Source organism: Tauraco erythrolophus, chromosome Z (genome assembly GCF_009769465.1).
Source record: "Tauraco erythrolophus isolate bTauEry1 chromosome Z, bTauEry1.pri, whole genome shotgun sequence".
Lineage (NCBI taxonomy): Eukaryota > Metazoa > Chordata > Aves > Musophagiformes > Musophagidae > Tauraco > Tauraco erythrolophus.
The window spans coordinates 24,038,031-24,059,784 of record NC_141496.1 but is presented as its reverse complement, the minus strand read 5'-3'; the positions used below and the strand labels follow the sequence as shown (position 1 = coordinate 24,059,784).

Sequence of the window (21,754 nt, the reverse complement as noted above, 5' to 3'; positions counted from 1 at the left end):
ACCTGTCCTCATAGCGGAGGTGCTGCAGCCCCTGGATCATCTTTGTGGCCCTCCTCTGAACACGCTCCAACAGATCTATGTCTCTCTTATGGTGGGGACACCAGAACTGGACGCAGTATTTGAGGTGGGATCTCACAAGAGCAGCGTAAAGGGGGACAATCAACCTGCTGACCACACTTCTCTTGATACATCCCAGGATGCGGTTGACCTTCTGGGCCGCATGAGCGCACTGCCGGCTCATGTTGAGCTTCTCATCTATAAACACCCCCAAATCCTTCTCTTCAGGGCTACTCTTAACCCACTCTGTGCCCAATTTGTATTTGTGCCTAGGATTGGCCCAACCCAGGTGAAGGACCTTGCATTTTGACTTGTTGAAGCTCATGCAGTTTGCAACTGGCCCATTTCTCAAGCCTATCAACGTCCCTCTGGACCGATGGTTCAATGTGATAATATTTGATCATTATCAGAGAATTGGTTTCGCAGCTGTATTTCAAGATAAATCCAATAAAGCCAGCCGCAGTTCCGTTACTCACACAACTCCATCAGCAGGAAGGATTTTTGTTGGTGATTTACTCGTACAATGACGCAGCTTTTGTGGCTGTATCGTTACAGAAATAGAGTGTTCAAAGTCAAAATGAATGTTGGTGATTCAGGAAGCTCCATTCCGTTTGCATTTTGACAACGTGATTACATCCTTTCAGTGCCCTCAGCACTCGGGTAGCATTCAGCGTTAAGAATGGAAGCACAGTGGGCAGAATTTACATTACTCGGACAACTGTCTACCTTACATTTCTCTCCATTTTAATTTTGACTTTAGAAAGAAATAATCTATAGTCTTCAGCAGAGTGTGTTTATAACTACATTTTAAAGTCATATGTTTTGAAATATTTCCTGAGGGGGTTTATTGCTTCACTAAAATCCAATCTTGAGCTCAAAAGTTTTAAACTAGGAATCTCGTATACGTCAGAGTTTTTATTCTAGGTGAATTCTTGTGTAATTATATTTCACATCTTTTAAAAGAGCTTAAATGACTTGCTGCTTTCGAAGCACAGGCGTGCTGTCGAGGCTCTGCCTGTAGCAGCCTGAGCTTCTCACAGCAAGATGTTTGCCGCTCAAGCTGAAGTAGAGCAGAGGCACTCTGCCATACAGCTTTGCAGTTATCTGCTTAATTACGTTTTTATCAATAGTGGTTTTCACAGAATAGTGCTGCAGGAATAACTGATCGTCTTGTAAGGCTCATTTTATGTCAAGTACCATGGTTTAAGGAGGCAGAATCTGTCTCTTTGACTATGCAATATTAACATATTTAAAGATATCGGCTGTTGCTAAGTAGTACAAGATACTAATTGCAGCTCAGAAAAGTTTGTCTTGGAAGCTTCATCATGTAGATAGCATAGTTTTTATTTCATGTTGCAGAAAAGATAACTCACAAACATTGTTTCCTTAAAGGAAGTACTGTAATTTGTTAAACTAAATTAATCTGTCCACTAGGTGTCCGTAGTTCCAAGTAGGATGAAGCTTGGAGAGATAGTACCTGATGAAGCTTCATAGTAACATTTATTGTGGCTTCAGCAGCTGCTTCTTACTGTTTGTTTTGCTCAGTGTTTTGAAATTGTATTCGGTTTTTTGGTTTCTATGTTGACCCCAAATGCAGTCTTGCTATTTCTTTGAGCCTATTTTACATATTTATTTCTCTCTTACTTTCCAAACAACATAAAGTATAAAATATTGTTTTCTGCGAATTTCACAGGACTTATTTCCAGCCCAGTATGGTGTCTGCCAGCCTGGTTTTGCAAAAACTCATGGGGATGGGTTAGATGCATTGAGGAAGTGCAAAGTGCTCAACCTACAGTTTGAGCCATTCAGAGCTACATAGTAACAATCTGCAATTCTGTTGTTCTTGTTGTTCATGTCTCTGTTTTTCTTTTTTTTGTTGTTGTCCTTTTAAGGGTTCTAAGTTTGGAATTAAACAAAGATAGAGATGTGGAAAGAATACATGGCAGTGGTATCAACACCCTTGATATTGAGCCTGTTGAGGGAAGATAGTAAGTATATGCTTCAGTTGGTAAAAACGTCTATGAGAACTTCACTGTGTTTTAGAACTATGCGTTTGTTTTCTTGCTGAGCACTCAGTTATATTGAGCATCCTGAGATCACGAGTGTTGTAACTTGTGTGCTTTATTAACACTTTCAGCATGTTATCCGGCGGGTCAGATGGTGTTATTGTGCTTTATGACCTTGAAAACTTGAGCAGAAAACCAAGTTACACGTGCAAAGCACTTTGTTCTGTGGGAAGGTAGGTGCTCAAAAATTCTATTTATAGTTCATATTGATTTCTCTTGTATGTCTAGCATTAAGCTCACAATGTGTTTTCTTATTTCTAGGATAAAAATAATGTAGAAAATAATGCCAGAAATCGTTGAAGGCTAGCATGATGTATTATGGGTGTTTTGCATGCAAAAACAAACAAAAAAAAGCAAGAAACTTCGTGAGGATTTGTGTGATTTACTAAGTAGCAGGAGCTGATTTTTTTTTCTCCATTTGTCTGCTCTAACAGTTACAATATATGTACAATGACTCTGATATTGTTTGAGTAGATCTTTGACAGTTCAAAAGTTAAAATGGAGGGTGTTAATTGTACTCATATGGAAACTAGAGAGACTTGTGCTGCTCTAGACCTTACAAAAAATTCAGAGTTAGTACTCCAATCTCATGTTTTAACATTACAAAAAAGGCAAAAAGTACCCCAACCCTCTTCCAGATCACAGTTCTTCACCTGCAAGTTTTCTTGTTGTTTCACATTTGAATTTGCTAACTCTGTGCCAGTAACTATGAGAAAGTAATTTTGGAACTGTTGTAGAAATATTCCTTGTATCCCTCAAATACATATAGTATATGTATCTTTGAAAAATTCTGTGTTTAAGCAAAAGGAAAATAATCTTTGCATAACCCTGTTTATCTGATTGGAAAAAAATCCAATACAGATTTACAGTTGTTATTTTTGTTTCCCTTCTCCCTGCTCCCAGCTTTATGAACAGCTATTTTAAGCTCACCAGGCATTCACCAGGTACAGAAGTAATTAGTAGAGAACTTCTTAAGAATGTATTTGAATGAAGACACATGTGTTGCTGACAAAAATGAGATATATTTTTCTGAAGAACAGGGTACTATCATACGGTGTGTAATGTATGTAAAACTCAAAGCCTTTATTGATTGGTCAGGCTTTCCCTGCAGGCAATATAAATTTGTCTTTTATGGGCATTAAGTCTTCTAGGAAAAGCTGTTTTTCCCTCGTGTCTACATAGTAAGGCTACCTAGTAGGTTAGGCCTTTATCTGAGGCTCATAATAAGATGTATCCTACTCTGTAAAAGATTAGTAGCTACATTTTCCCCTTATTTTTTCCCAGTCTTCAAATTATTTGAGGTCTAAGAGCTCCATAAGTAAGATCGACAAGAACAGAACAGATTTGTAGCAATAAAAGGCCTAAATGGTATCTTGCACCATAAGAAAGAAAAAGGGGAATAGTACATGCATCAAAACAAATGGGTAGAAACAGAATCTGCTGCAAGTAAGCTGCATTTGATAAGTATTGGTGGCTAGGACTTTGTGAATAAAATTAATTAAAATCGTAATAAAGATCAAGTAATAGCTATACATACCCAAATCTCAAAACCAAAATGAATTCTGAAAAAGATACAGCAAACTGGTGAAATACATGCTGAGAAGACACAGCATAAAGACTGGCTAATCTGTGCCAAAATCATGACATCGTTCCCTTCACTTAGGTCAGTAGAAATATTTAGTACTTGGAAATTCTGTTTATGAGCATAGTTAGTTGATAGTTTGTGTCTTGAATAGGTGTTAATTTTTGTAGATGCATCTTTTATTTCTTACCAATAGAGTAGAGGCATAAATCTTAACTAGTATAATCTGATTTTGTGTCATACAATGTTCTAAATTATACGTAACCCCCATCTTTAAAAAAAGGACGAAGAACAACCCGGGAAACTACAGACCAGTCAGCCTTACCTCTGTGCCAGGTAAAATCATGGAACAGATTCTCCTGGTAGCTGTACTAAGGCACTTAAAAAATAACCAAGTGGTTGGTGACAGGCAACATGACTTCACTAGGGGCAAGTCGTGCCTGACTACGACAAAGCTACAGCACTGGTTGACATGGGTAAAGCAACAGATGTCGTTTCCCTGGACTTGTGCAAGGCGTTTGACACTGTCCCACATGACATCCTTGTCTCTAAAATGGTGAGACACAGATTTGACAGATGGACCACTTGGTGGATAAAGAACTGGCTGGATGGTCGCACTCAAGGAGTTCTGGTCAATGGTGTGATGTCTACATGGAGACCAGTGTCAAGCGGTGTCCCTCAGGGGTCTGTTCTGGGTCCAGTGCTGTTCAACATCTTTGTCAGCGACATGGATGACAGCATTGAGTGTACCCTCAGTAAGTTTGCCGATGACACCAAGTTGTGTGGTGCCGTGGACTCCCTTGAGGAAAGAGATGCCATCCAGAGGGACCTTGATAGGCTTGAGAAATGGGCCAGTGCTAACTGCATGAGCTTCAACAAGTCAAAATGCAAGGTCCTTCACCTGGGTCGGACCAATCCTAGGCACAAATACAAACTGGGCACAGAGTGGGTTGAGAGTAGCCCTGAAGAGAAGGATTTGGGGGTGTTTATAGATGAGAAGCTCAACATGAGCCGGCAATGCGCTCATGCGGCCCAGAAGGTCAACCGCATCCTGGGATGTATCAAGAGAAGCGTGGTCAGCAGGTCAAGAGAGGTGATTCTGCCCCTCTACTCTGCTCTTGTGAGACCCCACCTCAAATACTGCGTCCAGTTCTGGTGTCCCCACCATAAGAGAGACATAGATTTGTTGGAGCGTGTTCAGAGGAGGGCCACAAAGATGATCCAGGGGCTGGAGCACCTCTGCTACCAGGACAGGTTGCGGGAGCTGGGATTGTTCAGCCTTGAAAAGAGAAGACTTTGGAGGGACCTAATAGCTGCCTTCCAATACCTGAAGGAAACTTACAGGAAGGCTGGGGAGGGACTTTTTACAAGAGTGTCCACTGATAGGACAAGGGGAAATGGGTTTAAGTTGAAGGAGAACGGATTTAGATTAGATCTTAGGAAGAAATTCTTCAGTACGAGGGTGGTAAGACTTTGGAATAAATTGCCCAGAGAAGTTGTGGATGCCCCCTCTGGAGGTGTTCAAGGCCGGGTTGGATGGAACCTTGAGTAGCCTGATCTAGTTGAGAGGTGTCCCTGCCCATGGCAGGGAGGTTGGATTAGATGATCTCTCAGGTGCCTTCCAGCCTATGCCATTCTATGATTCTATGAAGTAACCATAGTAGATTTTTTGCCTCAGTTATTTATTCCCAGTATTCATGTGGCTCCTAGTATGTTTTAAACATTTGTTGTAGCTGATTAGCTACAGATAGAGCTTCAGATATTGGAATATTGTTTATGCAGAGTTCCTGGCATCATAAATGAATTTATAATTACCAGTACAAAACACTTCGCATCTGACTGTCTGGCTCCTATCGGAGAAGCATGTGGTAATGATGTGTTGCAGAAGTTTGCCTGTGTTCCAAGTTTGCAGGGCACAACACAACTCCAGCCTCGAAGTTGCTTAAAGAACAGGCTCTTGGTAGAGACCCTTTGAAGCTGTTTCTGAATAGACTGTGACCTGGGCCTGCTGAGAGTCCAGCAGTTTAAAACATCAGAGGAGATAATTCCTGATGGTAGCCTGTGATTAACCTAGATTCTGTGATTCTCACCTAGAATGTCGGGCCACTATTGCAAAAACCAAGAGCTTTCCTTGTTCCACTGACAGCACACAGAGCTTTATGTGGTTTCATGTGATCCACACTGTCCTGTGGCAAAAACTGGCATTTGAGAGCAACCAAACAGCACCAGCTTCTAGATAATGGATAGCTGATGCTAGTGTGTAAGGTAGTCTTCTCTACTGAAAACCTGTCCAGGAAGAATGAATGGCAGTGACCTTCCTATCCATAGAATTAATTCTGTGTTTTTCTTTGGTAAGAAAAGGTTGAGATATTCTGAGTAATAGGAGCAAATACTGCGTATAGAATGAACTGGGAATAACATACAGCCCTGAGACATGAAGCCAGGTCGAACGGCATGTGGCCACTACTAAGCATAGTCAGATCAAACACCTCAAGAGATACTCAAGAGTCTCTTAGTTCATTCCTCCGCTCTGCGGATTGTGGGAGAATGGATTGCTGTGGTGCAGTGCTGGACACTGTCCAGTGTTGTGCACTTACGTTTATTGTACCAGGATAATTAGTTGCATGAGTTTAGATTTTTCAGCATAGTGCATACAAATGCCTCTGCAGGAGTGAGTTCACACTAAGTCAGGCTTGATTTCCTGGCACTGCAGGTACGGAAGATTTTTAGCTCGACACACCTGTAGAGTAAGTGCCCCAAATCTCTTGGTATTTAGCACCATGGCAAAGTAACAGGCCGTTCTAGGGTATGTCTCAGAGATAAGCAATGCAAGAGTTACTGAACTAACAGTTGTTCAATAGCTCCCACTTAGTATTGTCAGTGCTGGCTTTCGTGCTTTCTAGCAGCCCAAGTCAGCAGGAAGGCTTATTAGCTTAGGTGTAGTGCCAGATCTGTACAGAAGACCTGCACCTGCATTTACACAATGATACCGCTGCAATAGTTACCGTTTTGGAGGTCAGGACACTTGAGAACAATGCAAAGATAAAGCCTGAAGTGAAGAAATCTTGTGAGCCTTTTACTAGCTGCAGATGGAGCCAATTGGACTGTTTTCATGTGTGTACTGTGGCTGGCTGGGATAGAGTTGATTTTCTTCATAGTATCTTGTATGGTGCTGTGTTTTGGATTTGTGACCAGTCCTGATAGCACACTGATGGTTTTGCTGTTGCTGAACAGTGCTTGCAGAGTGTCAAGGCATTCTCCGTTCCTCACTGTGCCCCCTCAGCAAGTAGACGGCTGAGGGTGCACAGGAGGCTGGGAGGAAACATAGCTGGAACATCTGACCTGAATTGACCAGAGGGATATTCCAGTTGATATTCCATACCATACAATGTCATGTGCAGCAATAAAACTTGGGGAGTTTAACAGGGTTTGCCGTTGCTCAGGCTGGGCATTGGTCAGCCTGTGGTGAGGCAAAACCCTGATTGCTTTTGCATCACTTGTTTTTCTTTTTGTGACTTGTTTTGTTTCATTTAACTGATTAAAATGTTTTTATCTCAACCCACAAGTTTTCTCACCTTTGCCATTTGGATTGTGTCCCCCATCCCACTGCAGGGGGAAAAATGAGTGAGTGGCTGTGGTGGTGCTTAGCTGGCTGGGGTTAACCCACAACAACCTGCTCCTTCTGAGTCTGGGAGCATGGTTTTGGGCCCTGAAGCTGGATCCATGTGAATCCAGCTCGGATATGAGTGGCCTAGCACGTATGTGAAACGACCTGTATTGTTCAGAGCCTGGTTGGTTGAATCATGTCCTGGAGCTGTCAAGGTTGGCTCTGGTGTCCTTTCTTCACACCACTGTTAATGTATTATTAATTATGTTACATTCTGTTACTGTGCGTAGTTAAATTGAAAGTTTGATATTGTTATTCCTCTTTCATTAATGAATGCAAAAACAGTTAACTTTCCGTAACTTATTCCACTGCTATCTGCTGACTTCAGTATAAATGAATTTCCAGTAACTGTGCAGCTGTATTTATTAGCTAATGATCGTAAATTTTTTGAACTGTATGTGATTGTATTTTCTGGTGAATCCATTTCTAATACAGTGAGATTGCACAAAAAAAAATAAGTGGTTTGTAGTGTTAGACTCTCACTTCAAGCATTAGATCTTGAAACATTAGAATTTAAGAATTTCAAAAGACTTTAGTGCCTTTTATGCCTCAGACTGAGTATCTTAACTTGAGATATGCTACAGATACTATATTTTGAAAAGGTAACTGATCTGTTGTGTCTTGAAATGAGGGCTCTTCGAAGGAATTAGCATTGATTGGTTGAAAATTGATGCATCGAAACAGCTAATACTTGATAAGTTCAGTACAAATTAAAAGAAATGTTTAAACTATGTTTTCAACTTGCCATCGAATATGAAGACAATTATAAAACAATTATCAAGACTCTAACCAACTGGCATCTTTTCCTTGATTTTAGGAGCCATCCTGATGTACATAAATTCAGTGTGGAAACAGTCCAGTGGTATCCTCATGACACTGGCATGTTTACATCCAGCTCATTTGATAAAACCTTGAAAATATGGGATACAAATACTTTACAAGTAAGAGAGAATTTCGATAGCTTGCAGGCTTCTTTGTGTACACGTTATTCCTGCCACATCTGCAGTTCACCCAGAGCTCAACAGGACCAAGGATCCAGAAGGTTAAAAACGAGCCGATTGTTAGGACTGTGGGTGCAGCAGAGGGTGGCGTGGTTTTGCCATTCACACATACCTTGGTGTGTACCTGTCTGTTTCTGAAGACCTGAATGTCTAAACTACATGAGAACTTGAACCCTTGGGACAATTTATTCATGTTTTTGCTGTGACCAAGAATACAGCTAGATGAATTCATGCTGTGTAAACTTACCCACCGAGGGCTGGTCTAAAGTTCATTCTGGGGAATTACTGAGTGTGATGGTAGTGTACAGCAGGGCTGATCATTTTTAGTAACCAAGGCCTAAATACTGCTTTTGAAGGACTGGTGGTCTTGGCATTTGGGGTCATGAGGTCCAAAATTCTGCTGTTGTAAGCACTGTAGATGCCATTGCTCAAAATTGGTGGAGAACGAGAGAAACCATTAATAAAATGCTAACCAATGTAACTGGCTTTACCGAAGTAAACAGATTCAGTAGGATTTTAGGTTACTTTGACTCATTAATCCTGGCATCTACTTGTTGAACTATGAATTCTGTACTGCAGTTTATCCTGTTTCCAGTATGTACATGTTAATGAATTTACACTGATGCTGTTTGGGTGTTGTTTCATACCTAGTCAAAGAATTTAAAAAAAATAAAAGGTCTGTCATCCTAGGGACACAATAGAGAATAAATTTTCACCTGTTTTTTTGCGAGATGTGAAGCTGTATTTGTAGTTACTGAATCTTTTCATGAATGCAAATTTCAGTTCACTTTCCAGGTAGTTCTGCGAGCATCACTTAAAAGATGCAGTTTTTATGTGAAGGTTATTGATTGACCCGTTCTGCCACCAAATGTGTATTTGAAAATACAGGCAACTTATTTCTAAGGTTTTAGGGTTTTATTTACAATGTTTTAGAATGAGACAACATAGCAATTGTGCCTGAAAGTAATTACACTGATTATTAAAGCCAGTATTATATTTCCTTAATTTTTAACACTCACAAGGGAACTAATAATTTTGAATGGTTGTTTTTTTTGTGGGTTTTTTTTTAGGAATTTAAGATGGTATGTGATGTCTGTGAATGACAAGGAGCTTCTAAATTTAGTCTAAATGCCTCTTTCCTGTTGACTTCTGTGTCCATATTATAATATTCTTTGATGTTTTTTCTTGCCAGCTTTTTAAATTTTCGATAATTTCGTGCTTCTGATTAGCTAGTTTTCTTGGTCTTTCTTTTGGGTCATCTCTGAGCTCTGGCATAGTTGTTCTAGCCTCGCAAACAGACAGACTTACTTTGCAATGCTTACATGATCTGGTTTCTAACCAGGAGAGTTATTGTTAGTATGTAAATAGTAATGGTTGTATTAGTCTCACTTGTAGATGTTACTTGTATATCCTCATAATTAAGTATTTTTCTTTCTGATAATATAATTGATGCTGACATTAATTTAATCTTTTTGTTGTCAGCCTGCAGATGTATTTCACTTTGAGGGAACAGTCTATAGCCATCACATGTCTCCAGTTGCTACAAAGCATTGTTTAATAGCAGGTATGTATGTGTTTTTAAGAAATGTCCTATGTGTTTTGGGGTTATATTAAAAGCAAGCAATATTCAGTAGAGGTTTTTTCCCCCCTCTCCTGTCTTATTTTTACATAATTTGAGTCATAAAACATAGGGTCATTGGTAAAATAAAATATCGGTTAATCAGATGGTATCAATGAGAATACCACCTTTCTTCTTCTAACATAATCATAGAATCATAGAATGGTTTGGGACCATTCCATAGAATGGAAGGGACCTCAAAGATCTCCAATCCCTGCCATGGGCAGGGAAACCCTCCACTACACCAGGTTGCCCAAAGCCTCATCCAGCCTGGCCTTGAACACTTCCAGGGATGGGGCATCCACAACTTCTCTGGGCAACCCGTTCCAGTACCTCACCACCCTCTGAGTGAAAAATTTTTTCCTTATATCTAAGTCTGCCCTCTTTTCAGTTTAAAGCCATTACCCCTTGTCCTATCACTACATGCCCTTGTAAAAAGTCCCTCTCCAGCTTTCCTGTAGGCCCCCTTTAAGTACTGGAATGCTGCTGTAAGATCACCCCGGAGCCCTCTCTTCTCCAGGCTGACAGCCCCAACTCTCTCAGCCTGTCTTCATAGCAGAGGTGTTCCAGCCCTCGGATCGTCTTCGTGGCCCTCCTTTGGAATCACTCCAACAGCTCCATGTCCTTCTTGTGTTGGGGACTCCAGAGCTGAGCGCAGTATTCTAGGTGGGGTCTCACGAGAGCAGAGTAGAGGGCAGAATCACCTCCCTCGACCTGCTGGCCATGCTCCTTCTGATGCAGCCCAGGATACGGTTGGCTTTCTGGGCTGCCAGCACACATTGCCGGCTCATGTTGAGCTTCTCATCCACCAGCACTCCCAAGTCCTTTTCCTCCTGGCTGCTCTCAATCCATTCTCCACCCAGCCTGTACTTGTGCTTGGGATTGCCCCAATCCATGTGCAGGATCTTGCACTTGGCCTTGTTGAACTTCATGAGGTTCTCACAGGCCCACCTCTCCAGCCTGTCAAGGTCCCTCTGGATGGCATCCCTTCACTCCAGCGTGTCCACAACACCACACAACTTGGTGTCATCTGCAAACTTGCTGAGGGTGCACTCAATCCTACTGTCCGTGTCTCCAACAAAGATGTTAAATAGCACTGGTCCCAGTACCGACCCCTGAGGAGCACCACTTGTCACTGGCCTCCACTTGGACAGTTCCTCTTGTTGGTTCCTCTACCACTTGGAGAAGGAAGTTATCATCCATGCATTCCAGGAACCTCCTGGATTGCCTATGCCCTGCTGTGTTGTCCTTCCAACAAATATCGGGGTGGTTGAAGTCCCCCATGAGGACCAGGGCTCGTGAATGTGAGGCAGCTCCCATCTGTCTGTAGAGGGCCTCATCCACCCAGTCCTCCTGGTCAGGTGGTCTGTAGCAGACCCCTACTACTATGTCCCCTGTCCCTGCTCTGCCTTTAATCCTAACCCATAAGCTCTCAGTTGGGACCTCATCTGTCCCCAGGTGCAGCTCCATGCACTCCAGCTGGTCTTTGACATAGAGGGCAATCCCTCCTCCTCTTCTCCCCTGCCTATCCTTCCTAAAGAGCCCGTACCTTCTATTCTGACACTCCAGTCCTAGGATTCATGCCACCACGCCTCCGTGATGCCATTATTGGGATCATATTCCAACAGACACGCACACACTTCTAATGCTTCAGGTAATTCTTCTAGATAAAAATTGCAAGCTGTAATTAGGTTACCTATCATTACATAAGTTAGCATTTGAAGGTTATTAGATCCAAACGGAGTAAATTATGTAAATGGGGATGTGTGTGAATTGCTTACTTGTACACAATTTCACTATGTTTAGCAAAAAAAAAATAAAAATTAGGAGATATTTTTCATTTTTAAGTACTGTCCTGTTTACCCCCAGTTTCTAAATTTTGTTTGTTAACGTGGTGAATTTACTTGGACTAAAAATATAAATTTGTTAATAGAATGGATTGATCTGACTAAATGAACTGTTAATGCAGCTAACATTTTTCTACTATTTCTTTGTCATTGCTAAGATTTTTTTGTTGTTGTTCTCTCAGATGCTGAGGGTTTTTTAAGCTGCCTTTGTTTGTCTTGTTACAGTTGGTACCAAAAGCCCCAAAGTACAGCTCTGTGACTTGAAGTCTGGATCCTGTTCTCACATTCTGCAGGGTACTTTTTAGTCTGAAACATAAATGTTAAACAATAACTACTTTGAGTAAAACAAGTCCTGTAAAGAAACACTGTATACAATGTATTCTTTGTAAGTAACATGACTAATTTATTTATTGCCAGTTGTGAAAGTTACACAGTGGCGAAAGGTTCTTCTGGGTGTTAGTCTAGCGGTAGGCAGTCAGCGAATACAAATATTAATTAATGACGGTTATTACAGATGTATGGGCATTTTCATGGCCTATTCAGTAGTGATTGATATTTAGTACATGGTTAAATGTAGACATTGATTTTGTGTTCAATATATAGTGCTGCTTTCTTTAAAAAAAAACAAACCTCGAAACAGACAAACCAACCCAAAACCCAACATGAAACTACAAAAAAAAACAACCTTCACTGTTTTTGACAAAATATGCTGTGGAGGTAATTGCATGGTTTTGTTTAGGATTTTCTAAATAACAGGCAAGATACTACTTGCTATAGAAAGGTGGTATCTAATCATTTGCATTTACCTAATTCAGTAAAAACAGGGGTGTAGTGTTGCGTAATGCATTACTTTTTGCATTTAATGAGAATTTGCCCTTAATGTCTCTTTTCTCATGTTTTCTTTTTGGAATATGAGTATATATACACATGCTCACCAACAGGGAAAAAGCCAGATCTGATCTAAGAACTGTAGAGAAGTGTTAGTTCAGATCCAGCAATGTACAAACAGAGCTCTTCTTCCTTCGCTGGCCAGCTCAAGTCTCAAAGTGCCCTAGGTGCTTTCGTGTGATGCAGAGCTTAAGCCAGTAAGTCCTTCTGAACTGAATCAGCCACAATGGGTGTCACAATGTTCTGTTTCTCAAACTGAGCATCAGAGAGTGCAGATAAAAATAGTTCTCTAGAGAATCAGTTTGTTTTCAGCAAGTCTTCTTCATTTTTTGACATAAGAGTTAGTGCTTTTCAGGCACAAATTGGTTGTGTCTTTGTAGACAGCCTGGTACAGTTAGCTCAAGTGCAGTATCAGAGGAACAAGTGGAAGCAGATTACGTCTTCCCCTAAACATAATCTATTCATTCTTTACAGAACTTGAAGCGCTCAATAGTGTCTTGAAAATAATTACGAATACTTTTCACATAGGCTAACTCTAGCAGCTGAAAAGGAAGTAAATACTTGGCTGTAGTTTACTTAATGGATCTGAATAAATGTGTCTGCCCTGAGCCTTCAAAGTGTGTCCTGTAGTACCAGTATTATGGAGATTTTGTCCGTTATCTTGGGCATCACAGCCCTTTGATTACTTCAGGTAATGGAAAACCAGCTACTCGAAGATATACTGGAAACAAGGTGGTTCAGATAGCTCTAAACTGCATTAGCAAAAATGTATGTGTATAACAGTTTATTTTTCAGCAACATATTTCTTTTATTACATGAAGTGCGATGGCAGTCTTTCCATTTAGGACACCTTACACTTCCTTTTGTCTGTATTGGTCTAACATTTTTAAAACTTTGAAAGTTTTAAGGTGTATGTGTGCGTGTATATGTATGTTATTACTTTTCACTAAGCTGCACTAGGTATGGCATTGCGAAGACAACATTTATCTTAATATTTCAGACCTAATTAAGGGAGAAAATATCCCAAATTCAGGACAAAAGTAGTTGAGGATAAGCTGAATAAGGTTTTCATCATAAGTACATAAGGTAAATATACTTTCTATTAAACATTTTGAAAGGATTTGAAGAAAAACAAATGGAAGGTTCCTTCTGCACATGAGAACACTAGTGTTAACACGAAATTTAATAACAGTACTTAAAGAAAAGTCAGTAGTTGTGACTGTGCTGTAATGTATTTTGCTTAGGGAAAACTGTCTTTGCTGTCAAAAACTGCAAATATGTAATACTCTATGTATCACTTTCAGCTCACTGCAATCCCACTTGAGCAGTAGGAAGAAAGAGAAATAACCTCTAGCGCAAAATAATATATTATCACAAAATTCAGATTCGTATTACAATTTAGATTATTGTTATGGATTGGTCTAGCCTATAGAACTAAGTATTCACTTTTAATTATTTACATAAAATGGTCTGTATAAATATTTTCCTAGAAAATCATATAAGCTTTTTCGTATTAATTTTTAGGTCACAGGCAAGAAATACTGGCAGTGTCTTGGTCCCCACGTCACGAATATGTTTTGGCAACGGCAAGGTAGAGATGTTACTGGACTGTTATATGCAGGGGATAGCTATCCAAGTGGTGCTTCTTTTATAGGAATATTGTACAGAATTTTGAAATTGTAATTGTATTTATAGGTGTAGGAAAATGGTGGAGCATTACAGAGATACTTACTTCTTCCTGTTTATTAGTGTGTGCATTGCTAATCTGTTTTATAATAAGTAAAACATGTTTAGCTCAAAGTACCGTCCTGGTTAATCATGCTTAATTATGTCAAAGAGTGTAATGCAGGTAGCTCATCTGATGGGTAAATAACCTTCCAAGCTGCAGTAATTCAGTGAGTATAAGTTGTGTGTTGATATTCCCAATCCTTTTTTTTTTTTTTCATTCCAGCCATTTTCAGTCTAAAAGATCCTCTTGGCTTTCCCATAGCTTTTGTATATGTTAGCTTTTGATTATAATGTGACATTTCTCTTCTGAGTTTCATGGTTGACTTGTTTTTTGTTTTGAACTGCAGAGAAGAATGACCTTTTTGTAAGCTGGGAATAAAATTTCAATCAGTTGATATGAGAATTGCCTACCCTTGGCTTCTGATGCCAAGCTTCTGAAAGGCTCAGCATAGTTGGAGAATTTACTAACAGTGTGATTTGTTTGTTTATTTTAGCAAATGAAAAATCGTTTCCCTGTTTTCGCATCACGTAAATAGTAGCAAATTTTGTTTATTAAATATTGACATACTGATGTCTCCTGAAACGTTTTGCTTCCAAGTCATATAACTATGAACTGCATCTATCTCTGTTGTAATGCTGCCTTATGATAATTGCATGTTAAACATGTTTCTTGTGGCTCCATTACTTAATTCAGTGCTATAGTTGGACTACTAGTTTCTAACAACGTAACTCAGTTTGGCCATCTGCTAAGACAAATATGGGTGAGAACTGGCAACACGGTGATAATGAAGAGCTAGTGAGAAGAAACTGATACTGGTAAAAAGAGAATCTGGAATAATCTTGCGTATCAGGAGACGTGACTGTTTTCCAAGACAATTGTATGTTTCCTTGTGATCACCTCAGGGGAGGGAAAATACATATTTGGGTTTTATGTGGCTTGCACGTGGAACGTATTATTTCAAATTTCTCTGTGTGATGCTCAGCTCTTCCGTAGTTTTGGCCGGAGATTTGAATGGTCAGAGAAGAAACATGTTTTCTGGGTGTCTTCAACACACTTCAGTTGCAGGCACTAGAGAAGATAATAAGCTCTTTCTTGGTCATTAGAACTGCCTAGAAAAGATTAGCCAGTAGAAACTGAACCATCAAAAATGGACAACTGTAGGCTTTTGTAATAAGGAAGCTCTTTCCATGCCTTTGTTAAGAATATTTCAGTCAACTACCTGCAGTTTGTTGCTCACTTTACAGTCAGCTCACACCTCAACAATGTCTCTATTCGTGGTTTGCAGCAAAGTAATGTGTTGTCAGCATATTCAGTTGGAATATTACTTGGAAGTAACTCCAAGAATAACTCCAATCTGTAGTGGAGGAGAACACAAAAGAACAAATTAGTCATTAGCTTTTCCAGATGCAGAACAGATAATAAGTAACAGTTGGGTTTGTTTTGGTCAGTTGGTATATGTATACTATGTATATTCCTGATAGTAATGCACTGATCTAACTTTGAGAAAAATTATGTAGTACTTCAGTTAGAAGGCTGCTTATCTAAGAAGTAGTTGTTGTATTACAATATTGTTGTATTGTATTGTTGTATGAATGTTGTATTACAAGTTGTTGTATTACAATACCCTCCCCCCCCCCCGCCCCGTAGATGAAAGAGATGCCGTTGTTTTTGTTTAGCTGGAGTTTTTGTGTTGTGGGGTTTTTTTGTTGTTGTTACCTTTTTTTCTCCAAAAGGACAGTTAAGTTGCTGAGAACTGTCCAAATAGTTTCAGTAAATACATCTACACTGGTGATTTAGTGCATGGGAAGAGTGCATTTAGTGCATTAGGTCTTTTCTATGAATTTACCTCCTTCCTATACCTGGGAGTCTTGTGGTGCACACACAGTAGTATACTACTGGAATGCTCAAATCAAGCTGCACGTCAAGGTGCCATGCAAAGTGCACTGCCTGCAATGTTGCTGTCTATGAATATACCTAGTACCAACAGTTATTGTAGCTTTTGTTGCTGGCAAAGATACAGTGTGGCAACGCATGAGCATGAGGCCTGGGAACCAGAATGAACCACAGCAGCCTGGACCTTGGTCTTTCCCTCCTTGTCCCACACTGGTAAATTATGGAAAGCCAGTGAATTCCTACAGAAGCAAGCTCTCAGTGTTTCTCTGCCATAGCACCATATGACAGCAGAGCATATAGACCTTATCCAGGCTGCATGTATGTGTGCCAGTCATACTGTGGATCTCTGGTAGCAAGAGCCTAAGTTCTCAGACAACCATTACAGACCATGCTGAAGTTTGCACCTACAGTATAATCAACAGAAGAATTAGAAAATTCATTCCTAGTCTAAGTATGTATGCAAGCATGTTACCTTGTAGGCAGAGGCAAGCGTATTGTATTGTAGACAAAGATTCACTCTTAACTTAGGTGCCTGTAGTGTGTCAGCTATATTTATTAATTCACGTAAATGAACGTCTGAAGTCTGTCTTACCAAATCTTCTCATGAAATTTTATTGTCTTGAATAAGACTACATGATGAGTAGTTCAGAATAGTTGCTGGACCAGGGTGAGTGCCAGGTGGGTTGGCTAAAGACAGTTATTGAGCCAGGGTGCTCACAATTTCCCTAATGTATGCAAATCTGTTTTCCTTAGTGCTGACAGTAGAGTAAAGTTATGGGATGTGAGGAGAGCATCTGGATGTCTGATGACGCTTGATCAGCACAATGGAGAAAAGTCCAAAGCATCTTCTGAGGCAGGTAATACAGATTATAACTGGTGGTAATCTGTATGTAACTAGAAGCACACTTAAATTTCATAAATGTGTTGAATACTAAGACCAGCAAGGAGAATGGTGACAATCCAGTTGTTACCTACTGCATAGAACAGGCTGTTTAATTTTATTCAGTTACTTCTGCTATAGAGTCAGTGTTTATGGTATTGTGTAGAGAGATCTCCTTGGCAACAGTATTGTATCTGTTCTAAATGTTTTTCCCCCTAAAATGGAAAATTTTGCCATCCACTTTATAGGCAGAAGGATTAATTCCTGGTGTAGATTAAGTTTAATATAAACAGCAATCACTTCATACTTCATAAGCTGTTCCAGTAGCTAACTACCCTCCTGTAAAAACAAAGACAACACAAACAAAACCCACAAAAGCACATTCCTTTTCCTGTTTAAATTATTGTGGCTTCCAATGCAAGTCTCTAGAATACTTTCTCATATGTGGTGCCATAAAATCAATTATATTCCTTTTATACTGCATAAAATGTACAGCAGAGTATAAATTTATAATTATATTTAATTTTAGAGGAAGCTAAATTACACTTTTATTTCAGTACAGTCAAATTATTAGTGAGGCCTTGTATCAGTTGTTATTAGCTTCAACATTAACATTTTGGTGTTGCATTTCTGAAGATAAAAAAAAATCCACACCAAAACCAACCAAAAACCAAAACTAAAGGGAAGCTTCTGAGCTTTAAATTATAGTTCATGTATTTTGGTCAATTCTGGACAAAAGATATTTAATTTTGACAGGCTAAAAAAGTACTTGAACGGTCACTGCTCTGAGGTAGAAATTCATAATATTTGGAATTGAAACACAAAGTAGATACTGTGTATCATAACTCTGAACAAAGAGATTTTCATAGCATAAATCATAATGATTAAAGCTACAAGTTACTCTGACTTGTTATGTGCAACTTAAATTACATGTAGAAAAACACATACAAATCTCTATAAAGTCAAACTAATTTTCCAAAATTTGTGGTTAGAGGATATGAAGTAGCAGTAAGTATCTGTTTTAGTAACCATACTCTCTACTATGTAAATTACAGTATGGTGGTTTTGACAATTTTAAATTTCATTGAAATTCAGGGAATTACTGAAATGAAAATGCCCTAAAGAAATCTAAGACTTATGAAAAAGGAAAAATTTGGAAAAAAACAAAATTCTATGTAACTCCCAAGATAGTGCCATTGTATACATAAGTTTGAATGATATGTTGTTTCGTTCAAACACAAATTTCTTTTCAACTTAATTGCTCTGTCTGACAGGTTCAAGATGATTTTTGATGATCTAATGGCAATCAGATAGAGTAGGATATTAAATCTATTGAAATATAGACTAAGATATTAAATGTATTGAAATATAGCTGAACTAAACCAAATGCAGCTAACAATTATTGTTTTAGAAATTCTTTGAAAAACAAGTAACACTGTTTACCAAAGAGGTATATCTGAATTATGTACTGCAGTATAATGCAAAGATACCTTATCCATTTTTCAGTGAGTTAATTTATGGGCACCATAGTTACGTTTGCTAAGGCAGCAGTGAGTTGGATTTTTGCTACTTTAGTATACTTAATGTGCAGTATTGTAGGGTGAACTCAATGGAATTCATTTGTAATACTTTATACAGAACGTTCAGTTGGAAGGGACCTACAATGATCACCTAGTCCAACTGCCTCACCAATTCAGAGCTGACCAAAAGCTAAAGCGTGTTATGAAGGGCATTGTTCAAATGCCTCTTAAACACTGACGGGCTGGGGGCATTGACCTCTTCTTTAAGAAGCCTGTTCCAGTGTTTGATTGCCCTCTGGGTAAAGAAGTGCTTCCTAATGTCCAGTCCAAACCTCCTTTGGTGCAGCTTCGACCCATTCCCACGTGTCCTGCCACTGAATCCCAGGAAGAAGAGCTCAGCTCCTCCCTCTCCACTTTCCTTCCTCAGGAGGCTGTAGAGAGTAACGAGGTTGCCCCTCAGCCTCCTTCTCTTCAGACTAGACAAGCCCAAAGTCCTCAGCCACTCCTCATAGGACAAGGGCCTTCCAGCCCTTTCACCAGCTTTGTTGCCCTCCTCTGGACACATTCGAGTACTTCCACATCCTTCTTAAACGGTGGCCCCAGAACTGCACACGTTGCTCAAGGTGAGGCTGCACCAGTGCTGAATACAGCGGGGTAATCCCCTGTTTGGACTGGCTGGTTATGCTGTGTTTGATGCACCCCAGGCTGTGCTTTGCCCTCTTGGCTGCCAGGGCACCCTGCTGATTCCTACTGAGCCTGCTGTCAACCAGCACCCACAGATCCCTTTCTGCAGGGCTGCCCTCCAGACGCTCCTCTCCCAGTTTATGCTTAGGCCCTCCATTACTCTCTCCCAAGTGCAGGATCTGGCCTTTGGACTTGTTAAATTTCATCCCATTAATCATTGTCCAATCCCTCAGTCTATCTAGATCCCTCTGCAAGGCCTTCTGCCCCTCAAGAGAGTCTACAGCACCTCCCAGTTTGGTGTCATCAGCGCACTTGCTAATGGTGCATTCAGCTCCTGCATCCAGATTGTTGATAAATATACCGAACAGCGCTGGCTCTAGAATTGAACTCTGAGGAATACCACTGGTGACTGGTCACCAGACAAACACTTTTATAAACCAAGAGTTAAATTATTAATTTACTGATATGTTACCATTCAAATAGCACTTTCACTACTATACATTGAAATAAAAATGTGTATAAAAAATAGTAATTCTTCTGTAGAAATCTGAACCAGCTCGTTTTCCTGACAGCAAGCACTGCTCACAATGGGAGAGTTAATGGTTTGTGCTATACGAGTGATGGGCTTCATCTGTTGACCATTGGTACAGATGATCGGATGCGACTCTGGAACAGCTCCACTGGAGAAAACACGTTAGTAAGTTTTCAAGGATCGCAGGTTATGTTTTTACTTGCACTTTAATTTTAGAGAGTTATAGTTTGTGCGATTGTCATTACAGCTTTGGATATTTATTAATTTTCATAAAGGATACAACTGCTTAATCTCAACATTAGGAGATTTTATGAGCATTTTTTCCAGATTTCTTTTCTTAGCCTGGATCTACTTAAAGATTGGATATGGTAACTTTAAGTTCATTAATTTGTGTTTATAGCTGAAAACACTTCAGATAGTAATGAAAATCTTGATATGCTGTGACTCTTGGTAGAAATTTTATTTATTTTTTTTAAACTATTAGTTTTCAGCATGCTATCCATAGGGCAGTTGTCGACACCTGAGCGTTTCACTCCTTGACTTCCTGGCTTTCTAGGACCTTTCTTTGTGTTTTTGTGGCATCTCTCTTGTGAAGTTGTATGGCAGCGTTAAAAATATCTGTTCCTCTGCAGTTGCATTGCAACCAAATAGGGTAGAGGCCAGAGGTAATTAAATCTCTACTGCTGCTCCAGTCCTTTCTGTGGCTTGTTTTTTGCTGAAGGTTCCTGTTTTAATTTTCTGTTCAGTGAAGAAAATTGTTATGTTTATTTTGACAGAAGGACGTACTAGGTAAGTGCATTTCCATGGGATTTTAGCCAGTCACAGTCATGGTCTGTCAGTGCTATCAGGAAAGGAAGAAATTTTGCTCTACCTTAGAAATCTTTTACTTCTGCTGCTTAGTTTGAGAACACACAAAAATAATTCTTTATAGACGTTTAAATGAAAGGACTTTTCTGTCTCTATGCTACCCATATTTGCCAGCTTGTTCTCAGCACTTCATATACAGACATCTTTCTGTCTTCAAATCAGCATCACCAAAGTAGATAATACAGTTTGTTCACTCTCCTGTCACCAGCTGGATCACTGTTTTTTGTTTTTCTGTGCCTGTTAGTTCATTGAATTGTTTCATGATTTTCTTATTCGGTGTGGAATAGCTTGATCCTGCCTTGCTTTTTCAAGTCCAGAATTATTTTATCCAAGGTACTGTATTTTCACTCACTGCAAGAGGTATTGCTTAAAACTATTTCAAGGCACCAGCAGACAAATAAATTCATGTATGGATAACACAAGTTCACACCATAATCCCTTTATTTCTCTTACTAACCAGTCCTTTTGGACTCCATATTTTTTTTCTGTACCTTTCAAAAGATACAGAAGCTAAGTCATGCATGTGATTTTTTATTTTTTTTTTCACAATGAACCAAATTTGGGCCCTAATAGATTGTTTAATTTAGTAAGAGAAACGAGTGTTGGAGTTGTACACATCTTGTGTACATCCTTTATCACAAAAAGGAATAGAAAGTTCTGATTCACTTCGTATAGGAAGAACCAAATGGAAGGAAGCAATTTTCTGTTTGTCTGTGTGCTCAAAGGACAAAGCCAGTTTTTAAGATCTTTCTTTGGTTCTTGTTTTGGCACTATCCTTTCCTTTCTGTTGCTCCTCTATCAAGCAGCAACATATACACTGACTATATCTATATAATTTACTTTTCCCAGCCTCCGCTCCTCCCTTTCATTATACATTCCTTTGTTATGAGCGGTGTTATGGCTTGGGAATTGTTGCTGTTATA

The 21,754-nt window shown here is 39.5% G+C and overlaps 1 protein-coding gene across 2 annotated transcripts in view; it reads left to right on the top strand.

Moving 5' to 3' along the window:
- ERCC8 (ERCC excision repair 8, CSA ubiquitin ligase complex subunit) overlaps positions 1–21,754 on the top strand; it is a 36,999-nt gene that overhangs the window by 1,028 nt on the left and 14,217 nt on the right. Inside the window, exons 2-9 of one of the 2 annotated variants that reach the window (XM_086628946.1) lie at positions 1,950–2,045; positions 2,195–2,296; positions 8,190–8,313; positions 9,856–9,937; positions 12,064–12,132; positions 14,251–14,317; positions 17,102–17,205; positions 20,005–20,129. In XM_086628946.1, coding sequence (XP_086485072.1) covers positions 1,950–2,045; positions 2,195–2,296; positions 8,190–8,313; positions 9,856–9,937; positions 12,064–12,132; positions 14,251–14,317; positions 17,102–17,205; positions 20,005–20,129 — 769 coding nt within the window. Of the gene's footprint in view, positions 1–1,949; positions 2,046–2,194; positions 2,297–8,189; positions 8,314–9,855; positions 9,938–12,063; positions 12,133–14,250; positions 14,318–17,101; positions 17,206–20,004; positions 20,130–21,754 lie in introns of those variants that run through there. The other variant, XM_086628947.1, reaches the window with a different exon arrangement.